This window comes from Podarcis gaigeae (assembly GCF_964106915.1).
Source record: "Podarcis gaigeae genome assembly, chromosome: 12".
Lineage (NCBI taxonomy): Eukaryota > Metazoa > Chordata > Lepidosauria > Squamata > Lacertidae > Podarcis > Podarcis gaigeae.
The window spans coordinates 24,146,108-24,162,802 of record NC_139688.1 but is presented as its reverse complement, the minus strand read 5'-3'; the positions used below and the strand labels follow the sequence as shown (position 1 = coordinate 24,162,802).

The following is a 16,695-nucleotide window of genomic DNA, read 5'->3' as shown; positions in this document are numbered from 1 at the left end:
CCTTCCTCAGCATCTGAGGGTCTCTTAGCCTCCTTGAGCCCTTCCACCACCTGATTCTCCGATGGCAGTTCCCTGACAGTGTAGAAAAATCTTATGATAAAAATGTACAGAATAATTTGTGTGCCTCTGATAAGCTATAGAAATTAAGCAAGGGTAAACAAATATTTGAATAAAAAAGATTATTGCTGTTAAAATGTCAGTTGGATTTCACCCCCAAACATTTGGTAGTGGGAAATAAATAAATAACTTCCTTTGAAAAATAAATGTTTATTAGATTTCTAAGGTGCCCTACTGTGGAACTCTCAAGGCAGTTTAGAAGCATATTAAAGCAACAAGAAACAATCAAAAACAACAAAGTTAACTCAAAACAACGAAAGGAAGACAGTGTATTTTATTACACTGGATCTAAAATGAGACTCCATGGGTGATACTGAGCCAGTCTCCAAGAATTCAGTATCTCTATTAAGAAATGCAACTGCTTCATGTTCCCCTGCCCCACTACCTTCCCCTTAAAATCTAGTCTTTACTGTAAAATCATTAATGGATTATAGATATTTAAATGGATAAATATTGGATTCTTTTCTCATGGAACCATAAAACATGTTTTCACTATGAAGGGAGTATTATTTAAAGTCACTGCTCCATATTTACTCCTTCTCTTCATTTCAGGTAATATTCTACTACCACATGTATGGAGCTAACACTGGATCACTAACAGTCTACCAGGTGACAGCATCAAATCCCCCCCAAGTATTATTCAGCCTCTCTGGAGATCAGGGGAATTTCTGGAAAAGAAAAGTGCTGCTATTAGAAGCCCATGAGGACTTCCAGATCACCTTTGAAGGGCGTGTTGGAAAAGGCTACAGATATATAGCCCTTGATGACATCGTGTTTACAAGGGAATGCTTGCCATCATCAGGGTTCTTGCCAGATGAACCTACAGCATCACCCCCAACAGGTAATTACTTGAGAATGTCAATAGAGATCTCACTCCCCACTTCACTTTTATATTTCGGCAATATAGAGATCAGCACATTGATGGGATGTGGTTATTGAAAAAACATAAATATATTGAGTCGCTTTAAAGAGGGAGAATCTTTTTGAACTTCCCCGTCACATATAAATGCTTGCATGTTGCACATACATTTCCCCTGTGTAGCAATGGATCTCTGAAGATCGCTGGATTACTTCAGACTTTTCTGAAATGTGTTAAATGAGGACATTGCCCTAGTAATTGACAAAGTAATTCAAAATCTGCCGTGTGCAATGGAGCTGAGATGCAGGACACCTTTTAAAATGAGATCCTCTAAAATAAGAGATCACTTAAAATAAGGTGCTTGTTGTGGTTTTGTGCAGGAGAGAATTGTACCCAGTTACTCCAATTTGTTCTGGGTTGTTGCAGCCCATAGTTGAAGTCAAAGCCTTTAATTTATTGACTTCTCTTGACGGAACTCTTTACTTTAGTACTGATGAGTCTGTGCTTCAGGAAACAGAACAATCTTAGTTATATATACCCATATCAATGCATAAGGTTGCTCTTGGGGGCATGTTCTAGAAGTCTTGTTTACAATTTTAAGTGCAAAAGTCTATTTTTAACGATGTTGCGTTTATGGTTTAAAATGCATATCAAAGTAGCTAAAGATACCACCATAGTTCCCGAGAACTGTGAGCAGAAAGGGGTTTGTACAAGGCGATTTTCCCATATCCTCTTTCCTACTGTTAGGGTTGCCATATTTCAAAAAATAAAAACCAGGACACCCGGGGCATTTTTGAGTGCCACTTGCATTAGGTGCTCCTACCTGATTCCCTTTCCCATTGAACCCTAGACCACATCCCCATACTTATCTGGAACGTTCCCTGATCCTGAAGAGAAACATTATTTCCCTCCCAGCACAACCTAATATTTAAGTGAGTGTGCTTTAGAATCAGAGCCTGAAAGCAATAAAATTGATGGTGATTGTCAGACATATTTCTTGCAATTTACTGCCCCCTTTGACAAGGCATTTATTATTACAGGGAATTACTGAAGCCTGGAGATATGGGTGTGCTTGACAGGGAGGTGTATTATGTTCCATCTCCATTGGCCTTTTGTTTAGCATATGATACCGATATGGTGTTAAACTACACTGGGAATTAAGAAAATTTATTATTCTTGTTGTAGACATTTTTTTTTTTTTTAAAGCGCCCTTGCTGCTTTGGAGACTCTGAACCAAAGTTCTGTGCTTTATTTGAAAAATAAAACCTTCTTGGCCACGTTCACCTGGCAGTTTGTAAGCAGTTGGGAGACTCTTGGGATGGTTGGAAATTCTAAATCAATTCTTTCGGACAGTGAAAGCTTTTCATTTCTTATCATCATGCCAGGGATGTTAAAGCCTTACAAACATTCATGTGGGACCCATTTCCTTTTATAGAATAACCAAGGTTTTAGTCATATGTGAGTGTGTGTATGAATATATATATATATATATATATATATATATATATATATATATTCTCTAAACACTTTCAGATTAACACAATTGGGCAGGAAGCTCATTAATCACTTCTTTTGTCCCATTCTTGTTCACCTGCCACGATTTGGTACTCAAAAGTTTCAAGGTCAGTGCTTTTAATGCAACTTTTTGCTGGAATTGTGGAGATCCAGAGACAATGGGATTAGCTGCACTAAAGACTCATATCTCTTTGATCTTTATTATGCTGAGCACAGCATGTTATAGTGTAGGAAACTGCACTGACAACAAAACTCAGCTTAAAAAAAATAGTGCTCTGTTTTTTTCCAGCTCCCAGAAATAAAGTTTGCCAGCCATTCAGCACTGACTGAGTTCTTTATTTGAACAGTATAATGACAAGGTTGTGAATAATTAAGTTCAATAAATTGAGATGACCCCCAAGCTGAAACACCCTCCATCTGTTTACTGAAGCACTTCAAAAACTTAATCATGCCTCAGACATTTCAAGTATAGCGCACCTTTTCATTTAAGACAATTTTCATCTCATTTCTCCTACAGGATCTTTCTTCTGATTAAGAGTTACAACTATTACATTATGCTCAAAAAACCCAAGCATACTTAATTTTAGAGTATTGTATATAATTAAATATTTAATGTATTATATGTAATGTAAACACAAATAACATAATTGTTTGTTGGTTTTGGAAACTGGTGCTACCCTCCATTATTTTTGAAAATGATTAACTTCCCAAAATCTATGTAGAGGATACTTATGACTTTGAATACGGTATTTTTCGCTCTATAAGACGCACCAGACCACAAGACGCACCTAGTTTTTGGAGGAGGAAAACAAGAAGAAAAATATCTGAAGCTCAGAAGACAGAACAGCAAGAGGGATCACTGCACAGTGAAAGCAGCAATCCCTCTTGCTATTCTGGCTTCTGGGATAGCTGCACAGCCTGCATTCGCACCATAAGACGCACACACATTTCCCCTTACTTTTTAGGAGGGAAAAAGTGAGTCTTATAGAGCAAAAAATACGGTACTTAATTACTACTCCTATTAGTACTACTAGAACATAGACAGCTCAGTCAGCACAGCATGAGACTCTTAATTTCAGGGTTGTGGGTTCAAGTTCCACATTGGGTGGAATATTCCAGCATTTCAGGGGGTTGGCCTAGATGACCCTCGTGGTCCCTTCCAACTCTGTGGTTCTATGATTCCACTATTAAAGATGTATAGAGAACTATAAGCAAGTATGTCCTGCAAGGTGTTTACAGCAAGGAAGGAAGCTGTGTAAGCGGTAGAGGGAGAAGAAAAGATCATGAGAAAACAATTATATACAGTGGTGCCCCGCAAGACGAACGCCTCGCAAGACAGAAAACCCGCTAGACGAAAGGGTTTTCCGTTTTGGAGGCGCTTCGCAAAACGAATTTCCCTATGGGGTTGCTTCGCAAGACAAAAAAATCTTGCAAGTCCCCGCGTTTTTTTTCCGCTTTCCCCCCCTTTTCCTAAGCTGCTAAGCCGCTTAACAGCTGATCCGCTGATAAGCCGCTTAACAGCTGATCACTAAAAGCTGCTAGACCGCTGTAGCGCTAATCCGCTAAGCTATCAATGGGCTTGCTTCGCAAGATGAAAAAACTGCTAGACGAAGAGAATCATGGAACGGATTCTTTTCGTCTTGCGAGGCACCACTGTAAACCTATCCTATCCGGAACCTCCCAAACACACTAAGACCCTCCTCAGAGGCTCTGCTCCAAATGCTTGTGCCGTCATAGTTACACTACATAGATGCTTGAGCTAGGGCCATCTCAGTAGTGGCACCCAACTTATAAAACTTCCTGCCAAAAAAGTTTCCTCTTGCATCTTCCATGGTCGTTTTAGGCACTTGGCAAAGAAAATATTATTTTGAATGGCTCTGGAGCTGTTTGCATTCTTCAGCGGCTAGTTCTATATCCTGGTGTCTGGTCCTTCTTAGTAAATTTATGTCTTACCATAGTTTTTTTGTATTTTTTAAAAAATATTATGGATTTCTTGTTAATTTTACACTATTGGTTCTTGTTTTTAATTGTTAAGTGTTCTGTCCCAAGCAATGGTCTCATCTAGACTGATTTCTAGTCAGAGGAGGGTTAGTTCAGGCAGAGATCAAGTAAGGCAGGGTGCAGTCCTACTGAGGGAAATCTATCTCTATCATCTCTATCTATTATCTATCTATCTATCTATCTATCTATCTATCTATCTATCTATCATCTATCATCTCTATCTATCTATCATCTATCTATTTTCAGCTTAGATGCTGTTTTTCAGAACTAAATGTCCTCCCAAACTGGCTCACAGTCAGAAAATTATTAGCAAAACAGCACCAAACAGCACCATCAAAATCACATCGCTCAAGTCACATGTAAATTAGATATTTGAAAAATCTACAACTGACAGAACAGTAATTTTTTTTATTAAAACAACACACCATAAAAATAATAACAGCCAGGCTAACATCATCAGATCCCAGCAGTGGTCCCATCCCTGCTCCCAAGCTTCCTGAAATACATCAGTCAGCTGACACAACAACCTCCAAGCTTCCTGCTACCTTCTGCCTTCAGTAGCAACCCCTTCTCTGTTCTCTCATGTCCATGGATTCTCTCTTGGAAGATTGTTCGACGCAAATCTTTATCACCTTCTTCTTCACACAGGTTGGCTTAGTTTGTTGCTTTCTCTCTGTGTCTTAGGAATTCTCCTCTAGCAGAATTGGCAGCCATACTTTCTGAAGGATGTGGTGTGTTTTCAAATACCCTATTATGCCACCTCTTCCCAACTGCAGCCCTTTGCCATCTCCATGCCAATTGGCCAACTAGCAAATTGGCCCTACTGGCAAAAGTTAAAATACAATACACTAAAGCAAACCAATAACAGCAGATAAAAACCGTGCTTGGATAGTCACACAACTATTTTGTTTACACTGTTATAAAGCAGACATGGACATCGGATCAAGTGATTTTATTTTATCTATGTGTTTATTTTGTAATATAGGGAGAGGGAAGATGAATCAGAATAATAGAATTAGACCCAGACTGGATGCTCATCGAATGCTAGCTTATTGACAACTGCAACAAAACTCATGGATGCTGGGTCAGATTCTTGGTGAGAAATAATGAGGGGAAGCAGAACTTTTTAGGTGTATTCTCTGAACAAACAGGCATGTATTGCTAAGAGAACATACTTTAGCATGCTGTGTCTGTTCACAACGGAGCTGCAAGACAGAATATATGACCCAGTTCACTTCTAGGAATAAAGATTGTGGGATGAATAGAATTTAATGCGAGAGTAGAAAACTCTTCAAAAGCATTTTTGTCCACCTGCCCCCAATCTCTTTAACAATAACTTACAATATCCAGATCTGTCAGGGTTTACATGAGAAGACCTTTCACCTTGTGAAAAACATGACTCTTCTGTGCAAGCTTAAATATTTGTATTTTATACTTCCACTTCTCCTGATAACCTCTATCAGTGACCTTGTTATTGTTTCCACTTCACAAATATCAGTGTAAACTGGGGGTTTATAATGCTATTCATCCCATTTGCCTTGGTATAGTTATCTTGAAGCCTCTCAATACATACTAACTATAATATACATGTTTTGTCAAAGGGAAAAAAAGACTGCCTGCTATAGAAGTCGAAATGTTGCTGTGCAAATGTTAGCAGTAAATTTCATTCTACAAGACAGAATGATCTGCAAGTCCTGCTGTGGACACCATTAGCAAAATGCCTTATTTGAAATTCTGATAGTCGTGTTTACATCCATACGATGCAATACAGGGACAGACTCTGTTTGTGCTCATTCCATTTTCAATGAATCTTCTGTCCCAGTGTTGAATAGTTTCAAAGAACCCTGCTTTCCTACTAAGTGAAACTGATTTTACAATGCTGCTCCTTTTCATAAGTCATTTTAGACTAGTCCACAATCTAGTGTTTGGTTTCAACCCACCAATTCAGCAGAATACAACCCCCAATTTTTGTTTTCCAAACCACTGATTAGAATTTTATCTCAGATGATGAAAACAGATTACACCCATTTAGTAATTCTTAAATCTGGATCAATCCCAAGGTTTACTCTAATCCATTGCTCCGTGTCTGCTTCTCTGGAGCAGCAGAAAACAACCTTTCTCCCTCCTCCATGTGACATCCTTTTATATATTTGAACATGGCTATCATATCACCCCTTAACCTCCTCTTCTCCAGGCTAAACATGCCCAGCTCCCTTAGCCGTTCCTCATAAGGCATCATTTCCAGGCCTTTGACCATTTTGGTTGCCCTCCTCTGGACACGTTCCAGTTTGTCAGTGTCCTTCTTGAACTGTGGTGCCCAGAACTGGACACAGTACTCCAGGTGAGGTCTGACCAGAGCAGAATACAGTGGCACTATTACTACCCTTGATCTAGATGCTATACTACTATTGATGCAGCCCAGAATTGTATTGGCTTTTTTAGCTGCCGCGTCACACTGTTGGCTCATGTCAAGTTTGTGGTCAACCAAGACTCCTAGATCCTTTTCACAAGGCATCCACAGGTATAGCCCATAGCAGTAGTCTACTATGGATGTTGCCAGGACATGAATACCATGTGGCCAAGCAAACTCTGTCCAGCACCATGATATAAAACATTCTCATTTTCAAAAAGTTTTGTGTGGGGTTTTTTTACTACATTGATTCTAAAAGTTTCTGTGTAGTCATTATCATTATTTGTTGTAAATCCTCCACAGTTCATGGATTTTATCTTAGAGACACTAACATCTCCTTGGAGTCTATTATGGTCAATGTGCCTGCGCTGTAAGAACAAAAAGTCCACTTGCTAACAGCTTCTGTGATCATTGCTGCAGAAAAACATATTGACCCCTTTCAAAGGAGTCTCTCCTGTCCATTAACTAGCCAGACCACTTTTATGACTTCTGTTTTATCAACAGATAATACTGTGAATATTTTGAAGCAAGCAATGCTGTAGAATTGCACTGCAAGGCTGCACCCTAAACACACTTTCTCAGAAATGAGTCCTATTGGATACAGTGGGATATACCTCCAAGTAAACATTCATAGGATTATGTTGTACAGCCCATGTATTTCAATGGAAATTGTTCCACCTGCACCCTCCTAGTGGTGCAGCAATAAAATTGCTAACACATTTGCAAAGCTAAGTAAGGTCCAGTATGATTTCAAACTGGATGGGAGAACCACATGTTGAGATTCCTGCATTGCAGGGGTTTGAACTAGATGACCTTCAATGTCCCTTCTAACCCTGCAGTTCTATGGTTCTATGGCATCAATAGGGATTAAAAGAACTCAGCTTTCTTTGGATTATGCCCATTCAGTTCTTATTAGTGCAGAAACACTTTAAACAACATTCTGTATATATCTACCAAGACATCAGTCCTTCTGAACTCAGCAGAGCTTATTCTCAAAAAAGTGGGTACAGGATTGTTCTCTTAATTGTCTAGTTCTGTCTAGTTTGGGGCCAGTGTGTTGCAGCGTAGAGTGCAATTTTTAAAACTAGTTATTAAAATTATTTTGTACTATCTTTAAAAGAAATTGTTGTGGCTTTCCTTATCATCTCCTTGGTTGGCTCTCCTTATTACGTGGTGTGCATATCTCTGTAACAGTTAGTTTCTTTCATTTTCCCTTTAAAAATGAAACAAAACAGCAGCATCCCAGTCCTCACATGTTTGCTTGAATTCAGTGCATGTGGTTTTAAAAGGCTTTTCTTCTTGTTCGGTAGGTTTAGAACTCCACCAGAGAGTGCAAGCACATGCATAAATAGTTTATGTAGTTTCATTTTGCTCAGTGTGCCTATTAATGTGTAAAGTTATTCCTGAATCGCCCCCCCCCGGCACATGCCATTCACTTACATTTTCATGGAGACTTCTTTGGCAAGGTATACTTTTTCTTCTTCTTCTTCTTTTTGTATCTTAGTCTGAGCTCCAGATACTCCAAAAGGACTAATCTTCCAGATTTCAGAAAGAGTTAAAGTATGATTGTTCCGCCTCCCTCCTCTTACCTTAATTCATTTCTGCTAAAAATGGCGTTCAAAAAATTTCAAATGTGATAATGGTTTTCAGACTTCATGCTAAATAGCATCTACATATCTGTCAATGAACTCCTGAATATAGCGGACCATTCAGTCCATTCTGGATGTTAGTCAGCATTTTGAACCTCAGGTGTATGTGTGAACTGATCACACCCATAGAGCACATTTATTTAACCCTCCCTGCAGGGAAGGTTGAATCAGTGGTGGCAGTAAGCCATAATTCAAAAAAGCTTGACTATCATTACTGATCACTTCATTGAGTTATCCAGAACTTCCTGTCATGCACTTTGTAAATCACTAATGTGGTTCAACGCCTCACTCTGCAGTAAAAGAAAACGTCAGCAATTAAGTCAGGCTAGAAACAATGGAATACATTGTCATCAAAATCCTTCTCTCTTTTTCTGTTTGTGTGTATATTTTTTCCAGGCTCTTGCTCACATGGTTATTTGGAATGTCTCAATGGCAAGTGTTATAGACCAGAACAAAGCTGCAATTTTGAGGATGACTGTGGAGATAATACTGATGAGAGAGAATGTGGGACCTCCTGCACTTTTGAAAATGGTTTATGTGGTTGGCAGAATTCCCTAGCGGATAACTTCGACTGGGTTATAGGAACCAGCTCACCTCAAAGCCTCAGGCCTCCAAAAGACCACACACTTGGAAATGGGAAAGGTACGTTGCCACTTCAGCACAGGGAATTTATCTGCATTCACAAACCTTATCATCCCATTCCATGCAACACAGGGCAAGTTCTAAATCTAATTAGAGTCCTGTTATGAATATCTAAATTGGTTAAATCCCCAATGCTGAAAACAGTTCTATAATGCAGTTTTAACACTGTTTTGCAAAGCAGCCTCTTCTTAATTGTTGCTTTCTCAGAGTGCAAGGGAGTTGCACACTTGTTTCTCAGGTGGCAAAGAGAAGCCATATCACATTGGTACCAGGTTACAAGCCGAGCCAGTCACCAATTAGACATTTCACTGAGTGAATATTTCCGCAGGGTCAAGACTAAACATTCAAGCCTTTGTCACAACACCCCTGTGAGCAATCTAAGTTGCCAGCTGAAGCTGGGTAATCACGCCATAAAAAATTAAGGGGTGAGCTAGCAGCAGAAGCAAAGGCCCAGGTGCTGAAACCATAGCCTGTGTATGTAATCCAAAAGGAAAGAGATGCAAACAGAAGAGTTGGGAATGTCCATAGGAGACAAGTGGCTTCTAGCATTGTTCCGTGTGGCTTATCTGCTTCTAACAATTCCAGCTTTCCATTTTTATGTTAAGTTTCTAGCCTTCATGTTTAGAAGAGTGATTTGATCATATGTGGGCAAAAATCACCTCCAGAGTCTTTATTGCTGAAAGGGTTGCCTAACCTAGTATTTACTATGCCTTTTTCATATTATGTACTTTCCTGTGGCTAAGCAAAGAAACATCAATATAATTGTACCTCTTGCTCTATAAAGGGACTCTGTTTGTAATAAATGTTTCAGCTGGCACCTGAAACATTTTTGCAAATGATTTTCTTTTCATCATACACTGGAAAGTCATATTTCATGCTATTTGTTTGAACCCTCAGTTCCTCAGCATCATTATTTCCATGGCTGTGATAATACACAATATGCCTATAGTGTCAGAAGTGACCTTTTCTTTGCAGTGTTTAATGATGATTAGATCTTCCCCCTGGAGTTGGCATGGCAGCATTCATTTCCCAACAATATTGTTGCAAACTTAAAACAACCAATTAATGTCAAAGTGAGATTCACATTGTGGGGGTATGAGGGATCTTCGCCATTATGAGCTTTTATGCCCATACAAAAATATATGTTGAATTGTATGCCACCATCAGCATGCACAAAGCTTTACAAAGAACAGAGGGACAGATCTCTTTTCCAAGGATGTCGCAATCTAGAATTCAGCAAATGAAAAGCAAAGAAAGTTGGGGTACCCACGCAGTCATGGGAAGAGTATACATTTGTACATGTACAAATGCTTGATTACAATTGGAATGGGGATCAGAAGAGTGATTATGTTAGAGGAACTAGGCATGGAGGAAGGGTTTAATTTCCTTTCTTGGTCACAAATCACCCCATGTAGGAGAAAAGCCATCAAATGCAGAATCAGCCAAACCAGTTGCTATGACAACAGCCCAGTGCTGTCTATATAAGTGATTAAGGCATATTAGCTCGTTAGTCAGTCAGTGAGTCTGTCCGTTGTGCCTTGGAATTGCTGGAGCAATAGAAATACTTTCCACTTGTATATCTGTGTCTGCAATGCCTACAAACTGTATCCAGAACTGTATTACTGAAGCCTGAGCTTCTGTAGAAGTAAACTATTTTGGACCTTAAGCTGTCCTGTGTAAGAAGAAGGTTAGGGAAACCAAGTCAAGCTGGTCTGGGCAAAGAATAAATTATTGAGGTTGCAGCCAAGTTGTCCCTAGTGGAATGTCTGCTACCAAATACGTGCCAGGTGTAAGAGTTTCATATAAGGGTTTCCAGCAATAAAGAGGCTATAATGGAAGTTGTTCAGTGCTGGAGGTGGTTCTTACACCTACATATGGACATGGGTGGAACACAGTACAGCATCTGCTATGTGACTGCATAGATGACTACTTAAAAACAACACTTAAACAACAACTTGTTTTCTAACCATTCCACAGACCTCTTCATCCCAAAATATTCTGTGATAAGAGATGGCTAAGATAGGTTTTGCTTAGTACAACAAGCTCTGTAGTGGTACTTTTTCATTTCTCCCCCCCCCCCGCCCCCCAGGCTGGTTTATTACTGTTGCCGTTTTCACATCCTGCATCATTTCTGATTCCAGGACAATTCCTCTACCTTGAAGCGATGTCACTAGGAGTAAGAGGTGAAAAAGCGCTTCTCAAGAGCTCCAGATGGGCAGAGTCTAGCACCACTTGCATGCTGAGTTTCTGGTACTACATGTCTTCAAAAGCAACAGGACGCATCCAGGTTCTCATTAAGGTAATAGTTTCACTTCCCCATCGTCTGTCAAATAATTGATACTTCCACTCTCTTTGTCAAAGGGACACGAAAGCTTCTTTACAGAGGGGCTACTAGTCACCAAAGCCTACTGTTTAGTTTGTAAAAAAAATAAATGAACATTTGTTGGTAAAATAGAGGGGGTGGGGAAAAGATAGGAGTGAATTGAAGCAACTGCATGTTGCCACAAAGTGTGCATGCTCTGAGTCTGGAACTGATTTTAGAAACCCTAATTTAAAAGAGGTGGCATATAGGGCAGATCAAATTCACAGAATGAGAAAGGAATGAAATGGAGAAAATCTGTTCATTCCTTGAGTGAATATGCAAAATAGTATGCACCCAGAAAAGTCATAGTTTCTTAGCACAGGATTTTGTTTACCTTGATGAAGAAGAATTATGATTATAATTTAGCACAAAGTATGCAGAATCGTGACTGCATAGCTTACTTCTTCTCATTGAATGTCTGGCAGCATTTTAATTCCACATTGACTCATGGTTTACTTTTAACTTGCATTGCACCCGGCTGCTTTGAAAGCACCTTTTAACACCATGGCATGTCATTTTAGGGAGTGAAACTTAATTTTTGCAAATTTCTTCGGTGAGAGGTCTTAAAAATAGATTTTTGGGTTTGAGGAATTCAAATCTGCTGTTGTTTTTGTGATTGGACAACATTTAGCTTCGCAAGTCTGCATTTGATGAAGAAGCACATAAACTGCTTTTGGAAAACCAAAGAATTTTAATTTTACCTTCTGAAAATGTCAGTAATGCTAAATAATAATATTTAATGTAAGTGCAAGTACTTAGCAATCTTTTTAGTGATTTCTATGCAAATTTTTAGTGATTTCTATGCAAATGTTACAACTTTTTAGCATCCCTCATTTTTGGAATTTGAAAATTGAAAAATTCAGCATGCCCTGTGTGTGGCATGCTATTAGTTTTTTAAAATGATATTGTCCTACCATAAAGTGAGGCAGAGCAAAATGAAATGCAAAAGAGTAAATACCCTTTTACAAAACCTCTATCTTCTGTTCATTGAAGAAATTGTTCATTAAGAGCCTCTCTGCATCCTTTTCTCTTTCCTTTTCCATGCAACAGTTTCCCTTCAAACAACAGACAACTGTCACTTTTTTTGATACTTTTCATGTTAGCAAAATGTTAGCTTTGTATATGGTCCCCTGTCGATTGAGAGCAATATGTAACCGTACAGTTCTGAAATGGTGGCATCTGTCATCAGAAAATGTTCAGCAGCCAACATAAATAGAATGAAAACATAAAAGACACACCTGTGTCATTTTATTTCTGCATTTCCTTCTCCCCCAGCACTCTGCCACTCTTGTCTTTAAAAATGACATTTTACCTTCGCTACTCCACATGGATGAAAGCATTATTCAATCGTGATTCTTGGCAGGACAGGTGGAAAGGTGTCACCTGACTTTCTAAAAACAATCAAACAAACATTAAAACCAAGGGCATGGTTAGCTGCTTGACTATTATCCTTGGCCACTATTGTTTGTGCACAGGTTCTGTTATGATGCAAATACAGAATAGTCTGAATGGGACACTCCAGGGAAAGCTGCACTGCCAGAGCTTTGCAAGTGCTTCAAAGGCACACCGCACAATGGCAACAGATGGAAAGTGTGTATATGGTAGGAAATGGTGCATTTATAAGGCAAATCAAACCATGACTTCCATCCTAAGATAAGTTAGCTGAAGTTTGCAGAAGGAAAATATACCCTTTTCTATTACCTGATTACCCTCCCCCCCTCCAAAAATGTGGAACAGGATGCTGGAGGTGGGGGTTCCCAGAATTGGGATCAGAACCTAAGATAAGTTATGAACATTTATAGAAGGATTGTTTCCCACCTCCTCTGCCCCAGAAGCTCCTGTGCATTCATCCGTGGCTTCCTTAAGTTAATTTAACGTAGGCTCCAAGCCTATTAGTCTAGTATAAATAAACATACTATTAGTAATCTTACATCTCAGTGTGGAATCATTATTTTCCAGTATGCTCACTGTAAAGTTTCCCAATGGTCATTTTGTTAGTCACATGATTGGAGTCCCATTGACACAACCTGCCTTACTCCAGGTTTTGGATGTACTACATGTTTATCGTGGAACAATCGCCTGCCATTTGTGAAATTCCAAACCTTGCTATCTTCACCAAAATGTATACTGATTTATTTTTTTGTGCTTGAAAATTATCTGCAACAAATTACTGTCAACCTTGCCCAGTTATGCTGAAAGTAATTCAGATGCCTGAAGATAAATGGTAACTTCAATATTTAGTCCCCTGGTGATAAGCTATCAGAAATATCAAAACAATGGAAGTATACCCCCCCCCCCGCGGCCGCCCAAATTAGCACAAATGTCTAACAATCACTGACCAATCATCAGCTAGCTGCTCAATTTAATGGATCATTATGAGAAGTGTATACTGCTCCCAGAAGCTCTCAAGTCCATAAATCAAATAGCTAGGTGATAAATGTCTGTTCTGATTATTGATGTGTTTTCAAAATTAGTGTGCTGTGGCAGTGATGGCCATGTGCAGAAAAATCAAAATGAATAAATTTGCTCAGAAGATATTCGGAATTAAAACTTTATGTGGAACCACTCTTTTTGCTTAACTACTTTAGACATGAATAACAGTAAACTACTTACTTTGTACTTAATAAGCTCAGTGTGATATAAATATCTAACGATGCATGAAGGTGTTGGACTTTGGGAAATTAATGTTTATAAGAAGCAGCTATTGCCATGAAGATAAAGCTTTTGCTATATGCCCTGGAGAAGCTGCCTATAATATTAAATGGAGTGCTATGCTGAGACATTTGGTCCAAACTTTTTTCAGCTCTTGTGGGAGAAGGGGCGAAAATCTCAGAGCATTTGGACCGAGGTAGCCAAGGATTTGGGTTTGTTTCTTAAACGAATAAAAGATTCACAGCTGCTTCAAGTGTCTGCTAGGCTACCCTCAGCAATCTGCCTGAGTCCCCCTCAAATTAAGGACAGAGTGCCTCATGGGAGTTATGCTGCATCACAGGGCGTGGCCCATCCTGTTTCGCCACCTGAGGCGAAATGGGAAGGTGCTGCCGCCAAAGCCTCATGTGAGCTTTTAAAGATTTTTCCAGAGGCTGTAGCAGCAGCCACACAACCCTGGCAGTGGGAAGGGTTCGCTGCTCATGGGATTGCAGCACCAAAGGCAACTGCTTCAGTCTGCCTCATGGGCGGGCCGGCCTGCTACACCATGATGTCATTCCCTGGTGCAGTCTTAGGGCAGGAAATGTCTGTTTTAAAAGAAAGGAGCAACAGACAGCTGAAGCAGCATTTGTATATAAGAAAGACCTGCAAGACGTTTTCTTAGTTGTAAATGATATGTGGAGTGGCTTCTTTACTGCTGGGGATCATCAAACTTATAGTTAGAAAACTACAACCCCCCCAACCGCTTTTGCTTTGTGCAGTATTTTTAGCTAAACAGAGGCATTGTGGAACCTTTCCTGCCTGGACATTGCCAGCCTGCCCCCTCATGTTAGCTCTGTCTTCAGTCCCCAAAGTAGGGAAGGTGAGAGTGGAACTAGCAGGTTTGTGGGAAATTACAGAAATGGAGCACAAACTGCATTTCCAGTTGAAAGGGGACTAGAACTTATAAAAATGAGTCAAGTGGCAAGATCCCCTGTCACTCAACATCTCATTCCATTCCTACTTGGCATTTGCAGTGTCATATACTTGGCAACTGTGTCTATATCATGTTTTTATTTAATATAAAGAACAACAGATTTTAAATGACTATATTTATATAATCCCATTGCTGCTTAGAGAAAAATAAATGTGCACTTTTTTGTTTTTGTAAAGACCTTTATCTTCCGCTCAGCTTTTAGCTCAGTTCTCTTGATCAAACATCTGGCGCTCATTAAGTCGATGAAATATATACAAATTTAATTACTATTTTCAACAGTAGGTTGTTGAGTTGTGTTCAGAAATAGCTTCAACAGTAGATTGGGGAGTTGTGTTCAGAAATAAGCCACAAAGGGATGTTTCCTTTAAGTCTCCAACTGTCAGCTACCCTATATTTGACCCCATTTTGATTGACATACCACTTCATTGGTGCTTTCATTTGGGTTCAAGAATATACTGCTTTTGTGTGAAGTTTATAGTATTTTACTATACTTTCTCTCTGGCCTACATAAACATTCTAAAAGATACCGCATAGAATATCCCTATTTATATTTGCCAAGGCATAAAAACACAACATGGGTAAACCCAAGAGGGAAGACTGGATTATACTGGATGGCGTAAGGAGAGTGCACCTTCCCTTCTCACTCATAGTGCACCTCTTTTATCTCCAGTCTCTCAGATGCCCACATATAGGCATAATTCAAAAAGACAAGCCCACATAAAATCCAATGCATAGAGTTCAAAACCTCATTCCCTGATTTTAATACATTTTGTTACAGCTTCCACATGGACAGAAAAATGATCTGATTCTTCGTGCTTCAGATTAAGAGCTTTGGTCCATAATAAAACTAGACCCAAACTGGCTGCAAAGAGTGTGAAGTGGGATAACACAAATGCCATTGTTTTAACACTGACCTTTACTCTTATCCCAGGCTTATTAATTTGTAGCATTCCCTTCCCTTTACCTTTACTAGCAAAACTACATTCTGAATTTAGTGAAATCGTGTATCTTGTAATCGCAATATGCTACTCAACCAGTAAAATTATTTTATTTTTATAATCATTGACATAGTTTTTGGATATTTATACATTCAGGTAGCTATCCCATAATGGTAACATGAAAACCGTAGGGATTTTCACTGCTGTTGCCTGTCACAGTCAATTAATTACATCTAAACATAAATGAGCAAAATCTTAATGGCATTTTGGAGAGCAAAACATACCAGCCAGCTAAAGTTAGCCTATAGAAGGGCAACCCCATAGCCTGACCTACAGCTAGTGGAGCAGCCAGGCATAACGCCAGCTGGAGACATTTCCTACAATCCACAAAGCTGTTAATGGATTAATGTAGTACTGAATCTGTCACCTGGACACTGTAACTTCTTACCAGGTGTCATCAGCCATCACAGCTGTTGCCTTTTTCAACTAGCATAAGGAACGGATGGGAACCAAAAGAGGTAATATATAAATAGCCTGTTTATTGGTCAAGATCCAGGTGCTGAAAATACATAGTCTT

At 39.3% G+C, this 16,695-nt stretch overlaps 1 protein-coding gene across 4 annotated transcripts in view; it reads left to right on the top strand.

Moving 5' to 3' along the window:
* MALRD1 (MAM and LDL receptor class A domain containing 1) overlaps nt 1-16,695 on the top strand; it is a 243,669-nt gene that overhangs the window by 102,789 nt on the left and 124,185 nt on the right. For all 4 annotated transcript variants that reach the window (XM_083704544.1, XM_083704545.1, XM_083704546.1 and 1 more), the window contains 3 exons: nt 670-958; nt 8,948-9,193; nt 11,335-11,492. In XM_083704544.1, coding sequence (XP_083560670.1) covers nt 670-958; nt 8,948-9,193; nt 11,335-11,492 — 693 coding nt within the window. The remainder of the gene's footprint in view (nt 1-669; nt 959-8,947; nt 9,194-11,334; nt 11,493-16,695) is intronic.